The sequence below is a fragment of the Pieris rapae genome, chromosome 18, assembly GCF_905147795.1.
Source record: "Pieris rapae chromosome 18, ilPieRapa1.1, whole genome shotgun sequence".
NCBI classification, from domain to species: domain Eukaryota; kingdom Metazoa; phylum Arthropoda; class Insecta; order Lepidoptera; family Pieridae; genus Pieris; species Pieris rapae.
In genome coordinates, this window is record NC_059526.1 from 2,670,279 (window position 1) to 2,689,025 (window position 18,747).

General features: G+C 32.7%; 1 protein-coding gene across 1 annotated transcript in view; it reads right to left on the reverse strand.

The window, feature by feature from the left end:
- Window positions 1–18,747, reverse strand: part of LOC111004289 (protein O-mannosyl-transferase TMTC1-like) — a 111,993-nt gene that overhangs the window by 12,212 nt on the left and 81,034 nt on the right. The window contains exons 4-5 of the mRNA XM_045632140.1: window positions 2,750–2,823; window positions 792–926 (exon numbers count right to left, since the gene is read on the reverse strand). Of these exons, the coding sequence (XP_045488096.1) occupies window positions 792–926; window positions 2,750–2,823 (209 nt within the window). The remainder of the gene's footprint in view (window positions 1–791; window positions 927–2,749; window positions 2,824–18,747) is intronic.

Below are 18,747 nucleotides of genomic sequence, written 5' to 3' on the forward strand. Positions count from 1 at the left end.
ACAAGTGTATCAAGATACCATCCTTGAGAAGGTAGTGAAGCCATTTAATAACACCATTTTCAATAACAAAGAATGGTCCTTCCAACAAGACTCGGCAACGGGTCATAAAGCTCGGTCTACGCAGTCTTGGTTGAAAATGAACGTTTCGGACTTCATCAGCGCTGAAGACTTGCCGTCGTCTAGTCCCGATCTTAATCCGCTAGATTATGATTTATGGTCAGTTTTAGAGAGTATGGCTTGCTCTAAATGGCATAATAATTTGGAGGCCCTAAGACAATCCGTACGATTGGCAGTGAAGATTTTTCCCATGGAAAGAGTGCCTGCTTCTATCGATAACTGGCCTCAACGTTTTAAGGACTGTATCGCACCCAATGGAGACCACTTCGAATAAGCTTTTTATATTATAAATTGTTGTTTATTTATGTATTAAACTAACACACTGTAAAAGTAATAAATGTTATTTGCAACAGAAAAAAAAATATTTTTCTTTGTTTCAGTATTTATGGCAAGACTAGGTATACATACATAGGTATGAGTAAAAGTGATCAGCCTTTTGTGCCGGACATATACCTGAATAATATGAAAGGAATTTAAGCTGGCTAGTTTTCTGACGATGATTAAGTAGACGATGTTTTAGCCCAAAGTTGGATGGAAGTTTTTTTAAAGCTATTATGAATATGAAACCCGTTTCGAAGTGAAACCTTCCTCTAATAAAGACCGCTTTTCCTACTAAATTCAAGTACCTGGTATATTTTATTTCAGAATAATCTAATGCACATTACAGATGATACCTGAATAATGTTCCCCAGCATCTGTATAAGTCAAAGACAATATTAAATAGAAGCGCAGTGAGACCAGTCTCCTTAGCGAACATGCTGAGAGCCGCCATCACCACACTCCATACCACGCGGTGCCGACTGGTACAACTGAAAAATTACAAATATATTATTTTTATATGAACTTAAACTGAATCTAAAGATATGCAATCTTAATAAAATCTTTAATAACGTTAATTTTCTATTGTTAGTCAATGAGTACCTATCGCATAATTCAAACTGCACTTACATGGGATTAAAACGCGTTCTAACATTACTAACATTTCTGTGATGTGCAATAAAAAAGGACACTATTATGTATATTACTCATAAGATAAGCTGCGCCTTTAGTAACATTTTTATAACTAGGTACATAATATTATGTGATATATTTTTATTTATTAACGAATATCGTATCCTTTGCCGCGGTCTTAAACTGAGCCTTGTTCTCAACAATATTATTCAAAAAGTATTACGATGAATGTATTTAGTATGAATTATGATAAGCATAAAATTTTCAAAAACTAATCTTGTTTGTTTTAAAGTTTCACTCCATGGATTATCTTTTGACCAATTTCACAACCCTTATCAAAATGTTTAAATAAGGTTTCCTACATAAAATATATTTTCCAAGTATTAGGATAGAATCTGAATAGAAATTTGCTAGTTATTAGTAATATAGGCGATATTAACGTTGCTTTTCAGACTCAATTGGGCAATCCTAACAAGCCGGACACGCGGTCGAACATTTCATGCGACATCATTCTAATAGCATAATCCCGGCGATTTGGGATGTCCCCGGGGCCGATACGAAACTTTCCCGGGCCTTTATCCCAAAGTCCCGAAACAAGAGGCAAGTCGGTAACAACATCAGGCGAGTTCAAAACTATTCCCACGTTAGAACCTCATTTACACTTTCTTAAAGATCTTGAGAAATTCAGAACTTTAGTCTCTCAGACGCCTAATAACGTACTATTAATATTAAATGTCTTTAAATACCATTTCAGATTTTTTATTAGTGTCTATAGACCCGAAACGAAAAGAAAGCATGAAAATTCAAATGAAACATATAACATATATATAATTTCATGAACCTGCCAAAACTTTACACTAGGCAAGATCCGAAACGAAAAGAAAGCATGAAAATTCAAATGAAACATATAACATATGTATAATTTCATGAACCTGCCAAAACTTTACACTAGGCAAGATCGCGTCAAGTTTTTTGCGTCTAAAATTACACAAATACACACATTATATTTCTATCAAACAGACTCCGACTAAATTCCAAGACAGTACTGAAGGCAACGATATTAAACTATATATACAACCACGCTCTCTTCGTCGATTTGACTAATTCTTAAACGATTTGTGCCACGTGACGAATTCAAATCTATGATGATGGATTTTTCATAAATTAATGATTGTTTTTTATCACTAGTCTTACCCATAACCCTTTTTAAAGCTATGTTTTATACAGATTATTTCAATACGATTAAGAAACATTGTCTAAAACCTGGAAGTGCGCTGTGGATAAACATGGGCTTATATGGTCGTAATAACCTGTAGGTTTGCATTGGTGGATATAGAAACTGTTAATTCTTGAAAAAATGCCTCGTATTCTCGCAGGGTAGAAGATATTTGTTTACCAAAGCAAATGATACACCATCACTATAAATGTTAGTTAGTTTAAAATATATCTTTAAAAAAATTCATTTTCATAACGATATAACGCTGAATAAGTGGTTGATATATTTTGCAAATTGCATAAACAGGGAGAGTAAGAAAATGTAAACAATGTCGTGACTAACCAATCATATTTTATATATTATGTAATTATATATGAAAAACTAAGTAGCAACAGCGAATCTTCTATTTATCTCTTGTATCGTTTCATAATTATTGCAATCAAGAAAACAAAGCACACAGCATACCCGTGATAAAGTAGGAGAGAAGAAAGGAAGAAAAAACACGCCAACACATCTGCGCGACCCACGACACCCGACACCTGAAAAAAAGCAGCATTTATCAAGAAACTATTTTATAATAGTCACAGAGCGGATTTATTTTCTATATTTTTTTTTATTATATGAAAAACCGAAACAAATTTTATACTAGCTGCGAGAACTGTTAAGTTACATTTTCAATAATCTTAATATACAGAAATCACTTATGTATCGGATCGAAGCTATGTATTATTATAAACTTATTTTACATAATTTTAAATGATTTTCCGACGTTTCGCGTGCTTTACAGCGTTTGTGGTTACGGTGACTGACACAGAATAACTATAGTTATCTTTTCATATATGAACACATTGGAAAAATTAGCTTTTAAGAAAAAAAATATAATCATAAAGAAAACCAGTTGTTATTGATCAATCACAATCAAAACACTCGGAACAGTTATCAAAGGACTTTTTGTGTACAAAAGAAAACAGAAGTACGTAAGCGATCCGATATTATTCAAATTAAATTAACATTTTTAAGCGACTGAAGTGCGAAATGAAAACAGTCACCATCGTTAATTATCAGCTGAATTAATGATCACAACCACTGAATAAATTAATTAATTCACTGAGAAGCCGCTAGTTACAGTCTTTTATATTCCGGCAATTTTAATTACCTTTTGCAAAAGCTACCTTCATTTTCACCGGAACCTTTCGATCTCTTGTCATATTTACATAGGATATTAATAATCACAGGAGTTGTGTTTAATATTCTAGAATTAGTTAATGTTTTTTTTTTACTAAGTTATTTTAGTATCCTCGACTCTGAACAAAGTGTAGCTGAATCCAATGCTATGCCTGGAATCTTAGCTTGCTCTGCTGATACAAGATTGTGGGTTTGGGGCCAAAACACCTAGTCGATATATAATTTTGAGATTTAAACCCAGCCAGATTTAACCATATCCATTCAGCATGGTTTCCTCAGATGTTAGAATGAGCGCGCACTGCTCTTTTTCATAACACTCATTGCCCAATGGGAACGTAAATTTCGCAAGTTGAATATACACCATTACCTACGTGCTCTTCCGTGGCGGATCCCAAGTGATCAAACATCGTGGAAAGACAACGGAGATCAGAAAAATGTAGCAATTTCTTTTTACTATGGTTTTCTTTTTATTACATTGGCGTTTCTATTTTTTTTTTAAATGTGGTTCTTATATTTTTTGTGTGTGCAGACCCTATAGATTTATGAATTTGTTTTTAATTTTAAATTTGATTTGTATGTTTAAATACATAATTAAATCCTGATATACTTTATATTTTTATATCACCACATTTATACAGCATCAAGCTAAAAATAATCTATGAACATCAAAGGCTTACATAATTTGCAACAATAATTGTTAATTATCGTCAATAAATTCCCGTTGTATTGTGCCTTTGATTTGTGTTCAATAGCAATTTTGTTAAAAGCCAATCAAACGTTCATTTCAAAGAGTTGAAGGAAACAATGGCTACGAATTAAATGTTTTATAATTTTTTACAATGGTATTGTTTTCTGCGAAGGCCACCTGGTTTAACGGACTTTTCAAATGGAGAAACAATTATTTAAAACAATAGCAGGTGTTCTGAAGACCTAAAACCCTTGACCTTGGCATGAAAAATATATTGATTCGGTAAAATCGTATTGGACACAAGACGTGTTAGGTTTTTTTACAATGTTGACCTTTACTGTACGACCAAGGGATTTTTATGCACCTAAATGAAGGAAGGAAATCATTATCATTAGCCTCGAAATCATTATTATTAGCCTCTTTTTTGGTCTATTTATGGAAGTGGGCCTTCTCCATTTACCTCCAGTATGCCATGCACTCTGGCCTCTTTACATCCATTGAAAGCCAACCTCTTTGAGGACGTCGTCAGTCGGTGGAAGGCCGTGCGGTCTTTTGACTTGCCCAGGTCTCAAGGTCTGCGAGTCCATCGCGTCTTGTCCATGCGAACCATGGGGCTTGCCCACCGCAACTTATGTTTCAACCGCTATGTCACGACGGTCTTTCACCAATGGCCTCATTTCATACACGATAACATAACGCCAACAAAGGCAGGCTTCATCCCCGCTGCACAACTGCAGCGTCGTGCGATGTGCAATGAAGCAAATATCATGGGTTTAAGAATGGACAGCTTAAGCACTAGCTTGATACTATTATTCCATTTTGGTTCGTATGTTAAAGCAAAAATAAACTCATTTTTTATTTATAGGTAATGTGACGTCACTGTTGTTAGTTTATTCATTAGAGAACGATAAAATAGACAGTTTTCAATTGTCATCTAGAATTTATAGAATCAAACGAGTGGAATTTGAAAAGTACGAGCCAATTGCGATAATTTAAAAGTGTAATGCAAAAATGATTTAAATGGGTTAAGTTGCATTGCTGGCAACTTTTCAAATTAATCCGCCGGAGACAACCCTGCAATCAGCCGCCTAATAGCAAAAGTTCCGAGATTATTGCCTTCCAATAGCTCGCCTCGAATTACACTGCTGATCTAGGGTTGCCAATGCATAAAAAATATGTTGAACAGAAAAAGCAATCCAATTTTGTAATTATTTGGCGGAAAGTTTCTCGTTTTGGAGGTCAAGACACCGTTTGTGAGCGCGGAGTGAGTGTGAGTGTTTTAAATAATTCTAGATTGCATTATGTAAACTCAATTCTAAATAAATAATAAACATATTCAGCTTCTTAAATTCGCCAATAACTGAAATTCACGACACAAAATAAACGGATCTGATTGAATACAACAGTAGAATTGACACACAGTCAACCGGACCACACTTATTTTCTAAATTTCAAGTAGACAAAGGCAGACAAACTTGGGTCTGAGTATAAATTAACACAATTCGTAGTAAAACCTAAAAAAAAATAATATCATTTGCACTTCAAACCTTTAAGGTTTGGGCAAAATTGGGTCTATGGCGCCTACGTTCGCACCTACGACCTCAGAGATTAGATTCGCACGCTCGAATATTATAAAGGTTCATTTATAAGGACACCATTCCTACTCGGGGTTGAAAGGCTGCGTAGGAAAGTATGTAGGGTAGGTCTTAAAATCTAAAAAATCGTTCAGAAGCATACTTTACTAAGCTATTTAGCTGGAAGGCTACTTTTTCTTTAAAACATATTCTTAACATGTAATACGTAATTATTGTAATCTAGTTACCCACAACACAGGGACTAGATTGTTAGATCAATTTCGTCACAACCATTTCTGTTTAGTAAATTTTATTATGGTTGGCGCAGCAATTCAGAAATATACACTCCGATTTCACACCATTCGACAGCCCTACTATATAAAGCGACTACAAACAGTAAAAATAATTAAACGCTTGTTACGAACTCTCCTTTCATATTACAGTTGTCATTTTATGCAAATTAGTGATTTTCCGTGCTTACTCTTTATTAAAATGTAATCTACCAAATTAACAATTCCGTTACCGATGTTGATTTTTCTCAGAATCACAGAAAAACATTCATATTGCATTAACATTTTATTTGCACTTTCAAAACAAATAACACAAAATACAGACTTGTCGCCCACTCAGAAGAAATAAGTGCGAACAATAAAATCTAATTTTAAATAAAACTTAATAATATTGAAGTAAAAACTATATATACTTACATTCTGATATAAGAGCTGGGAACTCTGACATAGGTATTTTTTACTTAAAATTGTAATGCATAAATATTATATAATAAATTTGATTTCGTTTTCAAAATGTTCACACACGCGTGAGTGCATAAGTGTGTGATTGAGTGAGTGTACGTATATGGTGTATATGAGTGAGTGAGTATAATTAACTACATGTTAGGTCTCAGGAGCATCTCCAACTCTGCGTAAGGTGTTTTATAAGCTAGTCATTTAACCGTATTTTTATATTGTGGACTGACGGTGAGCGGTTAGACATAAGACAGCATAAATAGTCTGTCTAATTTATAATCATTGAACTGTCTATTTTAATGAATAAACTGGTGGTTTAGTGGCCCCTTGTTCTATAAAACAATGGACGCTAGGGCCATTCTACATTTAAATAGACTTTGTTGGCCCTATATATTATTGTGTATTCACATCATTGGGGCTTCATTAGTTGAGTCAAATTATTAGAGCCACCTGATGAGGCTTCAAAGTGAGTTACGCCCAGCGTGGATTCAAACAATGAGTTCGAAGTGATTGTTAATTATCCTTGTTACAGCTGAAGCTTGCAGAGTTATTAACTTCGCTGTTGCCTATTTAGCGTAAACGAATACTGTGAGTAACCCTCGACTTCATTTGTTTTTATTATACAATGAATTTTATCTAACATAATGTCGACAGACATTTCCGAAGCATGTATTTTGAAGTCTTGGAACTAAATGATAAGTAATTTTTTTAAATTTAATCGGTTTCTGGATTTATTTTCTCTTATCTCTGTAGATCATATAATATATGCTTTTTGTATCAGCTAAGTAGATACATAATAGAACGATTATTTAGATCTATTCAAAGATGCAAGATATTCATGTAATTCGAAAATATGTGCCTTTGAAAGCTTTCCGCTGATTCATGAAATAAGAATTTTCTAAATCAATAAGATGAGTTACTCGCGCTCCGGGAAATATGATCAAAGTTGTATGGCTTCTCGGCCTAGAAATATAATCTCCAACACAACGGTAAAACTTGTGAGATAAAATAAAGTTCGGCAGATTTGAGTGAGAAATCTCGATCACTCGGTGAATAGGCGACGCGTCTTTGTTCACGCGTATTTACTATATTATTGTCTGTAGTATAAACTAAAGACAATATAATTATTGATAATGTCTTTTTTTGTTGTTCATATGAATATATTGCTATATATAATATGCATCGCCCGATTGCCACTCCTATCCTCATTTTCTATCAATAGTCCAATATAAAAATAAAAAAAAATTCTTTATTTGAGCCAAAACAAATACCACATTCCGATAATTATATAATATGAAATATAAAATCTTCTGTGTATAAACTTTTTCATGGCGATGATCAGCAGTACAGACAAGACTTAAACTGTGTCTAATTTCAAAATATAATTATTTGCCCACGAAATTAAATATAAAAAGTAACTTTTGCTTAATATAAGTATAATATTATATGTGGACCTAAGTGAAAAGATATTTTCCAGAAAAATAAATCCGAATCTGATATAAATTAAATAATTTACGGCAAAGAACAGTAGATTTTATTAGCAAAAATTTTAACTCAATCATAATACACATATTAGTGGGTTTATCTCGGCCGTAAAGTTTTGATGAGCAGACATTATGGAATATCGCGGATGACCCGGCAATCGGGATAATGTTCCGGGATGATACTGGGAAATTGTTGTTGATAAACTGTCGCCTTTAAAGTCATAAGGAACAGTCAGGTGAATTTAGTTCGTCGTCTCGAAGCGGTATAACGATTCTTTACAATAATTATTTTTTAGAGTTACCAAAATTCATAAATATTTTTTGCATTAATTTAAAATTTTAAGCAGTTTTATTTTCAATTTCAAAGATTTTTTATTTCGTTATATAAATCTATATAGTGGTACATATCCAGTGTATAGTATTTCCTAGAATGTAAAAAAGTTATAAAACTAAACACGTTTATAAGCCGTTTTTTAAACTCTAAAGCTAAAGTTGTAATGTTTCGAAAGGGTAATTCAATTTAAGTATGAGGTAGCAGTATTGACTTAATGTCTTCGGTGTGCCTCTCATCTCCGAGGTTGTAGATTCGATTCTCAGTTATTCACCAATTTACTTTGTGTCTATTTAATCTTACACTCGCTCGTTCGATGAAAGAAAATATCGTAAGGAAGCCGGCATATCTTAAATGCAAAAAATCGACGACATGTGTCAGACATTGTGACACTTCGTGTTCACCCTCGTCTATGAAATAAAAATAATCGAAGAAACGGATGCAATCTGGTGCCGAGAGCTGTACTGAATTAAATTCAATGTAAATAATCTAAGAATCTTACCTGTTAGTTATATATATGTGAATACTGTTCTTACAACATGACGAACTATACGTAATGGGAATATAATATATTAAATCCTCTAGTGAAATGTAATTTATTAATTAATAAGCGATGTTCAGGTAGTCCAAAAGAAAAAACAGAGGAATTCGTAGACAGTAAAAATTTGGCAAAGCTTGGTTCAAAGTTTATTCAAAAATCTTCTCGAACCCAAAACTTTAGTAAAAACCAGGTCCACACAGCCATGGAGACTGTCAAAGCATAAGCTGCATCAGTACATTTTCTATCTCCGGGACTTAATGAAGTTGCTTTAAGTTTCAGACATGCCCTAGATGTTGAAAATTTTCTCATACTTTGAGTTTTTACGTTACACTTCAAAGATAGTCGAGCACTTTTATTCAAAGTTAAAATTGTTAAGGCAATTCTATTTTAATGCCTTTTATTTACTACAGTACACTTTACATCACACGGTGAACAATATTTGGCTGATAGAGACGAAATACTACATTATTTGTTCTTTATCGACTTACTTTGTCTATGTTTAAAACATATGAAATAGCTTCTAAAATCTTAAGAAGATCGGCACACTTGAACTGTCATTTTCATACATAGGTCTATCCACATACACCAATCCGAGCTACCATGAGTACCTTGTATTGACAGATGCCTGTTACAATCCGTCGATTGGTTATTGACACTTATTAATATTTGGATTAAGAAGTCTATCTCAGGTGGTCAAAAATGGATTGAGATAGGATATTGGTTTTGGGAGTCAGAGTAACCGTGAGTTATCAGTTCGACGAGTAGTTTTTGTGTATGTTCAAGTATAATTCTGTCTTCCGTTGACCTTTCTAGAAGATCAACGGGATTTCGAGTTGCGGCAAATAGTTATATCTATGAGTTAAATTATTTATCGTTTACATGTCATTTTTTTACAAGACCATCAATAGGAGTGAGAAATATTATTGTAATAAATTCCTTACAATAATATTATGAATGAAACAGTTTAAATCAGCTTTCTTTTATTTTTCTTTTAAATCTTTCCATTTTAGTGTTATGGTAAGCTTAAATAAATTAATGAATTCCTGGTAAAACAAAAAAATAATTTCAACCTCAAAGACGTAGATTGCATGAATACTTGCATTCAAAGAACATAAATGTATTACTTAATTTAATGTTTGTAATTTAGGAACCCTGATTTATATCTGCATAATAATAATTATTAACCACAACATAATGCGTTAAAATACGTTGATAAACTCTCTCTATTCATAATGAATTTTCCTTAAAAATGTACGCACAGAAATAAGACCATTTTGTATTCGGTGACTTTTCCAAGGGCGGGGGGAGAAAAACTCATCAGATGACAGTTTCCTTGTCGTACTTATGTCGGCTTGTAAGGCTTGGCCTTACGATGATTGATGTGCTTTTTTACTTTAAAGGTCCACCGCGACCTACAATTTTTTCATAGATGTAAAAACTTCGTCTCTTTGTTTCTCTTATTCAATCTACATAATGGAGGTGAATGATCAGACATTCATTCATCGCACTCCTACGAAACGACTTAACTTGCTTTTGTATATTTTATATATATTTAGTCGATTGATGAAGTATATTATTCATGCATCATCAGTTTTTATTCTATTTACATTGTATCGTTTACTTACACTATCCCATAATCAATGATTTATATTGACATAGTGGATTACACAGGAACACTTGGTACCTGATTACTATTTTGATATCCAAGGAAGTGTTTAATGAATTGGCTGCGATAATAGTATTGGCATTGTTCATCCATGACCTAATATAACGGGTTATACTGAAGTGAACAATGTCAAAATGTTCATACCGTCGATTGGGTAAAATATCATCTCTAATATTATAATAGTTACATAGTATTTAAATATAGGTTTTGAATTGAGAATATACATTTATAATAACAGGATATTTAAAAAGGACAGACAAAAAACAAACCAACCAATACATATTATTTGTCATATATTTATCGTACATTCAGGCCCTTTTTTGTATTAATTTCTCAATTAAGTAAGTGAATTTTAATGTGTTACTTTGATAACATCTTAAACTAAGTTCAGATAATCTGTAACACGACATTTTTTTTACTGTTAAACGGAACGAAATTCGCGAGATCAGCTAGTATATATAATAATTTCAGCTAATGATAATTTCTTACTTATATTGTTGTTCATAATTTTACCATTCTACTCCCATAAATCTAGTTAATATGTACAAAGCTGGCATTGTTACCTAAGAAGCCTTGGAAAGCCCTTACGAATATTGTAAATGTTATTTTATATAGAACAGGCGGCAAACGGGCAGGAGGCTCTCCTGATGTTAAGTGATACCGCCGCCCATGGACACTCAATGCCAGAGGGCTCGCGAGAGCTGCCGGCCTTTTAAAAATTGGTACGCTCTTTTCTTGAAGGAACCTAAGTCAAATTGGTTCGGAAATACTTTAGAGATCATGGGTACGTTTATCAGAAATCATGGGTCATCAGAATCAAATATTTATAACATACAATAAAAATTCAATATTGATTACTATGAAAAATGAGATACAGTAATAGGGTTATTTTAAGTTTACATATAATAAAATAAATTCTAATTTACTTCTGATCTTGAAATCCAAGTTATATACATAACGTCGAATCTTTTTAAATAACCTCAAAGTAAATATGATTAATCTTTTCTTTGCTCATTTTACCTCGGGCGTTGCGCAAATCGAGGCCGCAGGGCAGTCAGCCTATGAGAGCAGCACAAAGTGTGGTGTACATAATGTGTGCACGCTAATGTACACAAAACGCTACAAATAAGCAGGAAATGTGATTATACATGAAAGCTCAGCAATAACGCTACATTAGCAAGTGTTTAGTGCGCCCCGTCGCTATCAACGCAATTTATCGGGTAGATTTGCTCGTAAATTAGATGGACATAGCGAGAACACAGACGGAATGCTAGTATGAGACTTTTATCAACATTTATTTAGATGGAGAGGTGTCAGAATACGGTGTTAGAGAACTGTCACTGAATAAATTCAAAGCCCTTGTTAAAAGTAAATTAATTAATAAGGCCTTTTATAAATGTGACGAATACTTAAATGATCCTAATCCTTGGGATTGATTTGCTCCTGTTCAAACAAACAATTTGTATTAAAAACTTGGCGATTGAAAAGAGTGGCGGAAAGTTTCTTGCCAGTTCTTCTTACCCGCTCTACGCCCTTGACTTGCCAACTGGTGGTAAATGTAAATTTACGATTAATTACATTAGTTTTTCTTGACGTCCATAAGTGTACATGTTTACCTAAATGAATAAAGATTGATTTGATTTAATACGATAATAAGAATACAGTAAAAGAGAAAGCACCTGCCACGTTTTTACATAAAGAAGTCCTTGTTTGCGTTAAATTTCGAATCTTGCCTATAAACTATTGTTATATATTTAATCAACCCTAATGCAGAAGGAAACGCTTAACAAAGTCAAAGTCAAAGTCAAAAATCATTTATTCATATAGGTAACATAATGTACACTTATGAACGTCAAAAAAAAAGAAATATACATTAAATGAATCTAATTTTATATTTACTGCCAGTTCTCAAATCAAGGGCGTAGAACGGAAGAGAAGAACTGGCAATAAACTCTCCGCAACTCTTAACAGATTGGGACTAACACGAAATACGTACTGTTGATATGATTGTGATAGTTTGACAACATCTTTACTCTAATTTGATTGTGAGTGAGTCATCCCGTTTGACAAATCATAATTAAATGCTATTTCATTTTTTGTCTAACATTTATGCACCTTGAATATCAGCTATCGATGTTACGCACTCATTCGAAATTTTAAACTCTTCAAAACAATGTTATCCGTTATTTTATAATTAAAAGTCCATTAATGTAATAAATTGTTAAACTTTATTATGTTAAAAGTTAATAATTTCATACACAGTCAACAGAAACAGATGCGGGATATAATTAAACTTGGTTACGCAAATTTTATTTACCTGAAGGGAAATCAGAAAGATCAACAATGAGGTGACCGCCAGTAAGTTTCTATTTGATTTTGACTAAGCCCTAACTAACATTAAACAGTTCTTCAAATATACTGTACGAAGAGCTTTAGAGAACTTTGTTTTAATTTGGAATAGTTGTAACAGGTTTCTCAGTTTTTATAGAAACAGCGCTAAAAAAAATTGTAGCCTTTCAATGCGGAAATATATTATAGGGACATTTTGTTATACGCCATGTGAATTATCCAAAAAACTGCGCTTATGCACAGCAATATTTTACAGTCTAGGCCTCAGGTTTCTGCATCTGTATCGTAATAAGTTGTTTTTTTTAACACTCAGCTTTCCGGTGTCTTAAAGATGTTTTCTTTCACCGTATTATCGTCGTTATATCAACCGACCGTTAGTAGCGCATATACTCGTAGGTACAATTATTTGATATAGAAAAACTCTATTGGTACACTGCTGGGTTCGACCTCACAGGTGAGAGTTACAGGGCAATCCGAATTTGAAATCGTTTCATTAACAATAGTTTAGCAGATCTTGATGACTAACATTTGATTACTGGTTTAAGCTTACGTGTAAATTCTATTAACACTACATTACGGTATATTTGTCATAACGATTACTTCAGTAAAATATATAAGTGTATGTATATGAGTTTAGAATTAAATGAATGTGACTTAAGTTATACATTCACCATTTACGTAGATTACAGCGTTCCTGTTTACGCAAAGAAAAAAAAAGATTTGCAATAGAATTTTTTTATGCTTCTAGCGATTTTAACAAGTCAAAAAGCTTCACTAGGTAATCAAACAAATTACAGCGACTTTAGATACCAGTTCTCACCACTACCACTTTGAGTAGCTCATCTATAGTACAGAAATGCGTGGGTTTTATGTGATTAACCGTTTTTAATTCAACTTAGCCTATAGTTAATGTACCCAATCATCTATGACTGAGTTTCCGAAAAGTTTGGACAAATTCCGAAAAAATATTTGTTGAAAATAAATTAAGATTTAATTTATGAACATCTAATTATCTTTTGATGTCAGGTACAGATACGTTTCGGAACTTAAATATTTCTTCGCGATTTTAATTTCAGTTTTAAAATCGCCATACGAAAAAAGCTATGTAATTTAGCAACCTAACGTTTACCTGAGTACTGCGTACCTGCTTATATCACCCACTAAACTTCCGTTCGCCTTGCCCGTTCACACCTTTCGTAACGCTAAGTTCACGCGTCACGCGTTCGCCAGTTTACACCCCAAGTCAAGCGTGCGTAAAGAAGTTTCACATCAAAAAGCTCATGGCTGGCCCAAAGGTTATTTTTTACATAGTATTAACAATTACTATAGTTCGGTGCGATGTATGTATTTATGTTTAAACTTGAAATTGAAAAGACAAACCCAAGGGGTTCTAAATTGATTTATATTCGGAGTTGGGACAATGATGGCACCAAAGTCTCCAACCCGAACTAGGCGTTAAACAATACAATTCTCTGAGGAATTTAATGGTTCGCTTTCAACTCGCGAAAGCGCTAATTGCTATGACCCGAATTTTCTTGAATTAGGTGAGCTTAAGTTTACTTTGTGGATGAAAATTCGTATAATTAGGTTTATTTAATACTAAAAACACTTCGCAGCGAGGCTGTTGTGCTCTGTAATATAAAAAAAATATTTGTTGTTTGAAAGAGGTGAATTAACTTATGACGTAGCTTTTTTATGGAACAGGCAAACGAGCAGGTAAGTACTTTAAAGTTTGAGTCCTGGTGAAATAATATTCCTTTCTGTTTTAAATTTAAATTATATATTTACGTACGAAAAATATTTACATATGTAAACATCTGGATCTGTGATTTCCATCTAATTATCTTCGGAATTAATATAGCTGAAATTTTATGACCTATCAAGTGCAGAAGCGAAAGAAGACACGCCACAGGCAATATTCTAACAGTATTAACAGTATTAAATTAACAAAAAATATTTTAATAATTCAATTAATTTTATAATACTTAATTATGTATCTTTCTTTTTAAGTCTTAAGATATTATAGGTATCGTTAATGTTCAGTCTAAGCAGTGTTCGCGTCATGGTTAAGAATTCGTTTTGTACTTCTATATTTAATAAAATTTCTACAAATTTCGTTGTATAAAGAGCACAAATAAAAAGTTTAATTATTTGAATGGCAAGGGGCGGTCTAACGCTTCTAATCCATATTTCAACGTTAGTAAAAAGTTCTATGGAGATAGTGGAGGTGCATAGCGAAGTTAACAATATTTATTACAAAAACAAAGGAACACTACAATTATTAACCAAAAGGTACATGAATCCCAATTGATGCCAGGTTAAAGAGGTGTAATACAAAATATATGAATGAGAGAAATTAAAATTTATCTCTCTATAAGCAAAAACTTTTGCGTCGATCTTAACCTTTTTCATAATCTTGAATATGTGCTACTGTTCTATTTATATTATGTGTTGTAGTGAGGCTCGAGCACTGATCTAATAAAAGCCTTCGACACTCCGTCGTGAATATTCATATCGCTTTTTATTACGGATCCTCCTTTTATGGGCTGAATGTAGGATTAAGTGCCTCTCGCGATACCCGCCTAACGCCTGCATTGATTTCTAAGGCTTTCAGGAAAAAGACATGAAAATTTACGGAGTTTTCATTACTTTTTTTTTTCTTTTTTTTGTAGAACAGGAGGCTCATCTGATGTTAAGTGATACCGCCGCCCATGGATACTCTCAATGCCAGAGGGCTCTCGAGTGCGTTGCCGGCCTTTTAAGAATTGGTATGCTCTTTCCTTGAAGGACCCGTTTCTACGTGTTTTTAAAATGTGGTAACAGCGTGATGTACGTGAAATTTGTTTAGTTTAAATCAGAGTTTAGAATAACTCATTGTGACTGGCGTTGAGTGCCCAGACCTTGATGCTGATCCCCTACTCACTGGACCGTTCAAGTGTCTAAACTAATGAAGGTGAATGGTGGTGAAAGACCCTTATAGGCCTCATTCAGGCCGCAGAGCCATCGAATTTGAATCATGTATTTGGCCCAATAGCCATAATCTCTCATTGCAGTTGCCATGGCCATTGACCATTGGTTTTTACTGGGTAGGGGTTTACCTATTTTGGTAATGTCCCAATGTAAAAAAACGTATGTGTACTTATGTACACGCGTTAGAACTGATATTTCTATAAACAGTACTAAAAATAGAAAACAAAGGTACTTAATACATTGAAAGATTTACTATACAGTTAAAGAAAGATTATTTAAATACACAAGAACGACTCTCATAATTTTTCCCTAACGCGCCAAAAGAAGTATAACTTCAAAAAATCCTTAAAAATGTATTAACGAAGCAGTCAGTACAACGTGTCATATAGCATTTATAATGGGCACTGTATCATACTACACATCTTATTCGAAATCTTAAAGTAGTTTTACAGGTATAGCATAAAAAATAATCATGATAAATATAAAAAAAAATAAAAAAAATAAAAAATACGTCAGCAACAAGTGACTTTGAGCTGTATAATTGCTCTTTGAACTCGCTATCATATTTTATAAAAAAAAAATTATTGAAATAATGACGTCATTATTTTATAAGTAACAACCCTCTAAATATTGTTCTTAAAGCCCTGTAGCAATATGAGTGACCTATATAGAAACCTAGATATTAATTAATAACATTTTTATTTTCATCCTCTGAGGTGATTTAAAATCAATGTCTGTATTTTTGCTGTAAATAAATAACATACCCATGTTAATAAACATCTGAATATAACCAAAAGTACACATTTGGATAAAAACATATCTGTATTATCAGAAATTATAATTAACGATCATTAAAACTTTAGACATCGTTCGAAAAATTGTTTGACAAGGTACGGCAATGTATGTAGCGGTGTCGAGTGCGGTGACAGATTGCTTGTACATTTACGTCAGACGCAAGTCACATGTCAACGTCACACTGAATTAACTCCGCTATATTACGCAAATAACTACGCCGAGGTTCGCGGATTTTCTTTATGTAAATATGTGTATAATTTACGGCCTAACATGGCAGAAAATTGAGGAAAGTAATATATGCATTTCATGTTATAAGCCTTATATTACGTATTAGAAGATAAATAATGTTTTGTGATGTTTGGTTTTAGATGCAAAATAGCAGAGTGAGAAACATTCAATTGTAGTTTGTTTATTCACATGATGCGACAAAAAATATAATTCGATATATATGTATTCATATTATGTAAATATTATCGTTAAAAGGAAAATACATTTTTACACTTATTTATTGAATTTTCGCGATTTAATACGTATGTAATAATGTTCTTATTTATTACTATTACTATTACTAGACATAACTAACTTACTTAACTAAAACTTAGTATCAACATTTACATGTATAATATTAGTCCGTTGCATGTAAATAATATTTATTTTTAATATTCATTAATATAATCAGATTTTTGACTTCAACTTAAATAAATAATTATTAACATACTGGATTTCTTGACATAAAATGACAACAAAGTAAGGAGAAATAATAGTCACTATGGACATTGCTTGTATGATGAAATAATGTTAAGAATGAACCAATTTTTTAAATATTTAATTATTATCGGACTATATTATTTTCTCTTTGTATTATAAACATTATAAATTCACATTTTTTGTTATCTGTAAGCTTCTATAGTCTATATATTTAACGAACAATACAGCGGTATTCTAAGCGAATTATATCAACAAAGGGCAAGAGGACATCTTAAATTACATTAGCTTGAGGTACAAAGAGGCAATTAGGCAACTTGTGAACTTGAAAGAAAACCTCGCCACGGCCGCATTGTTCGCTAAAACGTTTTATCCTGATCCCACACAAATTGTTTAGCTTTCGCGTATTAAACTTACCAAAATTAATTCTGATATCATTCAGGTAAACAATTATGGAGGAATTAAGACTGTCTTTTCAAGAAATTGTATGTAATCTATACTTAATATTTTTATTCGTGGAAGTAGGGTATATAACATAACTACGCATAAGCATTCGAAGAAATGTAATTTGGATATGTAACATATTTTTATAGCCTTCTTATATAAATGCTTATAGTGTTATAATAACAACACCAATAAAGACATAATATTTAAAAAATCTATAATGTGTCGGCGTTCAATGGCTATCAGGGATATTGAAGCATTCTAATTCAAACAGCTTCATGATATTGCAAACATACATACAAATAATTTCTTACCTCTACATAATATAGCTTTATGCAAGTATCTCTAAGCATTATTTTTAGTCACTCTGAACTCTTTAAAACATCATATACGCTTAGCATGACGTTCATAAGAGCTTAGGTTTCTTCCCTAGTACACACTTGTACAAGATGGTGATTATTACCATGCAACAATAATTTTACAAAAGTCAACCCAAACATAAATATATATAAATTTTCATTATACCGCAATTTGTAGGAATTTTCCGAGTATTAATGTTCACGCGGACAAATCCACAAATTTATTTCTTATTTATAATTTTTACCATTCATCAAATGCTTTTATTAATTTGAGTTCTATTATATTTAAATAAGCATATTATGCGAAAATTCATTGAACAAGCTGGCTATAATTCGCGTTTCGCTGTCTGTTTGATGTGAGCCACTTTGAAATGAGTGAATGAGGTGCTTCAAACGTCCTCGGGGTTATATTTCCGCATTTTCCGTAAAAGGTATTATTTTTCATAGCATTACCTTTGATACCACAATAAAGGTAATACCATGATACCATTAACAGTACTTAGACATTTTTGGGAATACACTTACATTAACGAAAACATAATTATTATGAGATCGGGAGTTTGTGCTCTCATTATTAAGAATTGTTGTTTTAATTAGGAATATGAATGATTTTGAGAGTAATAATT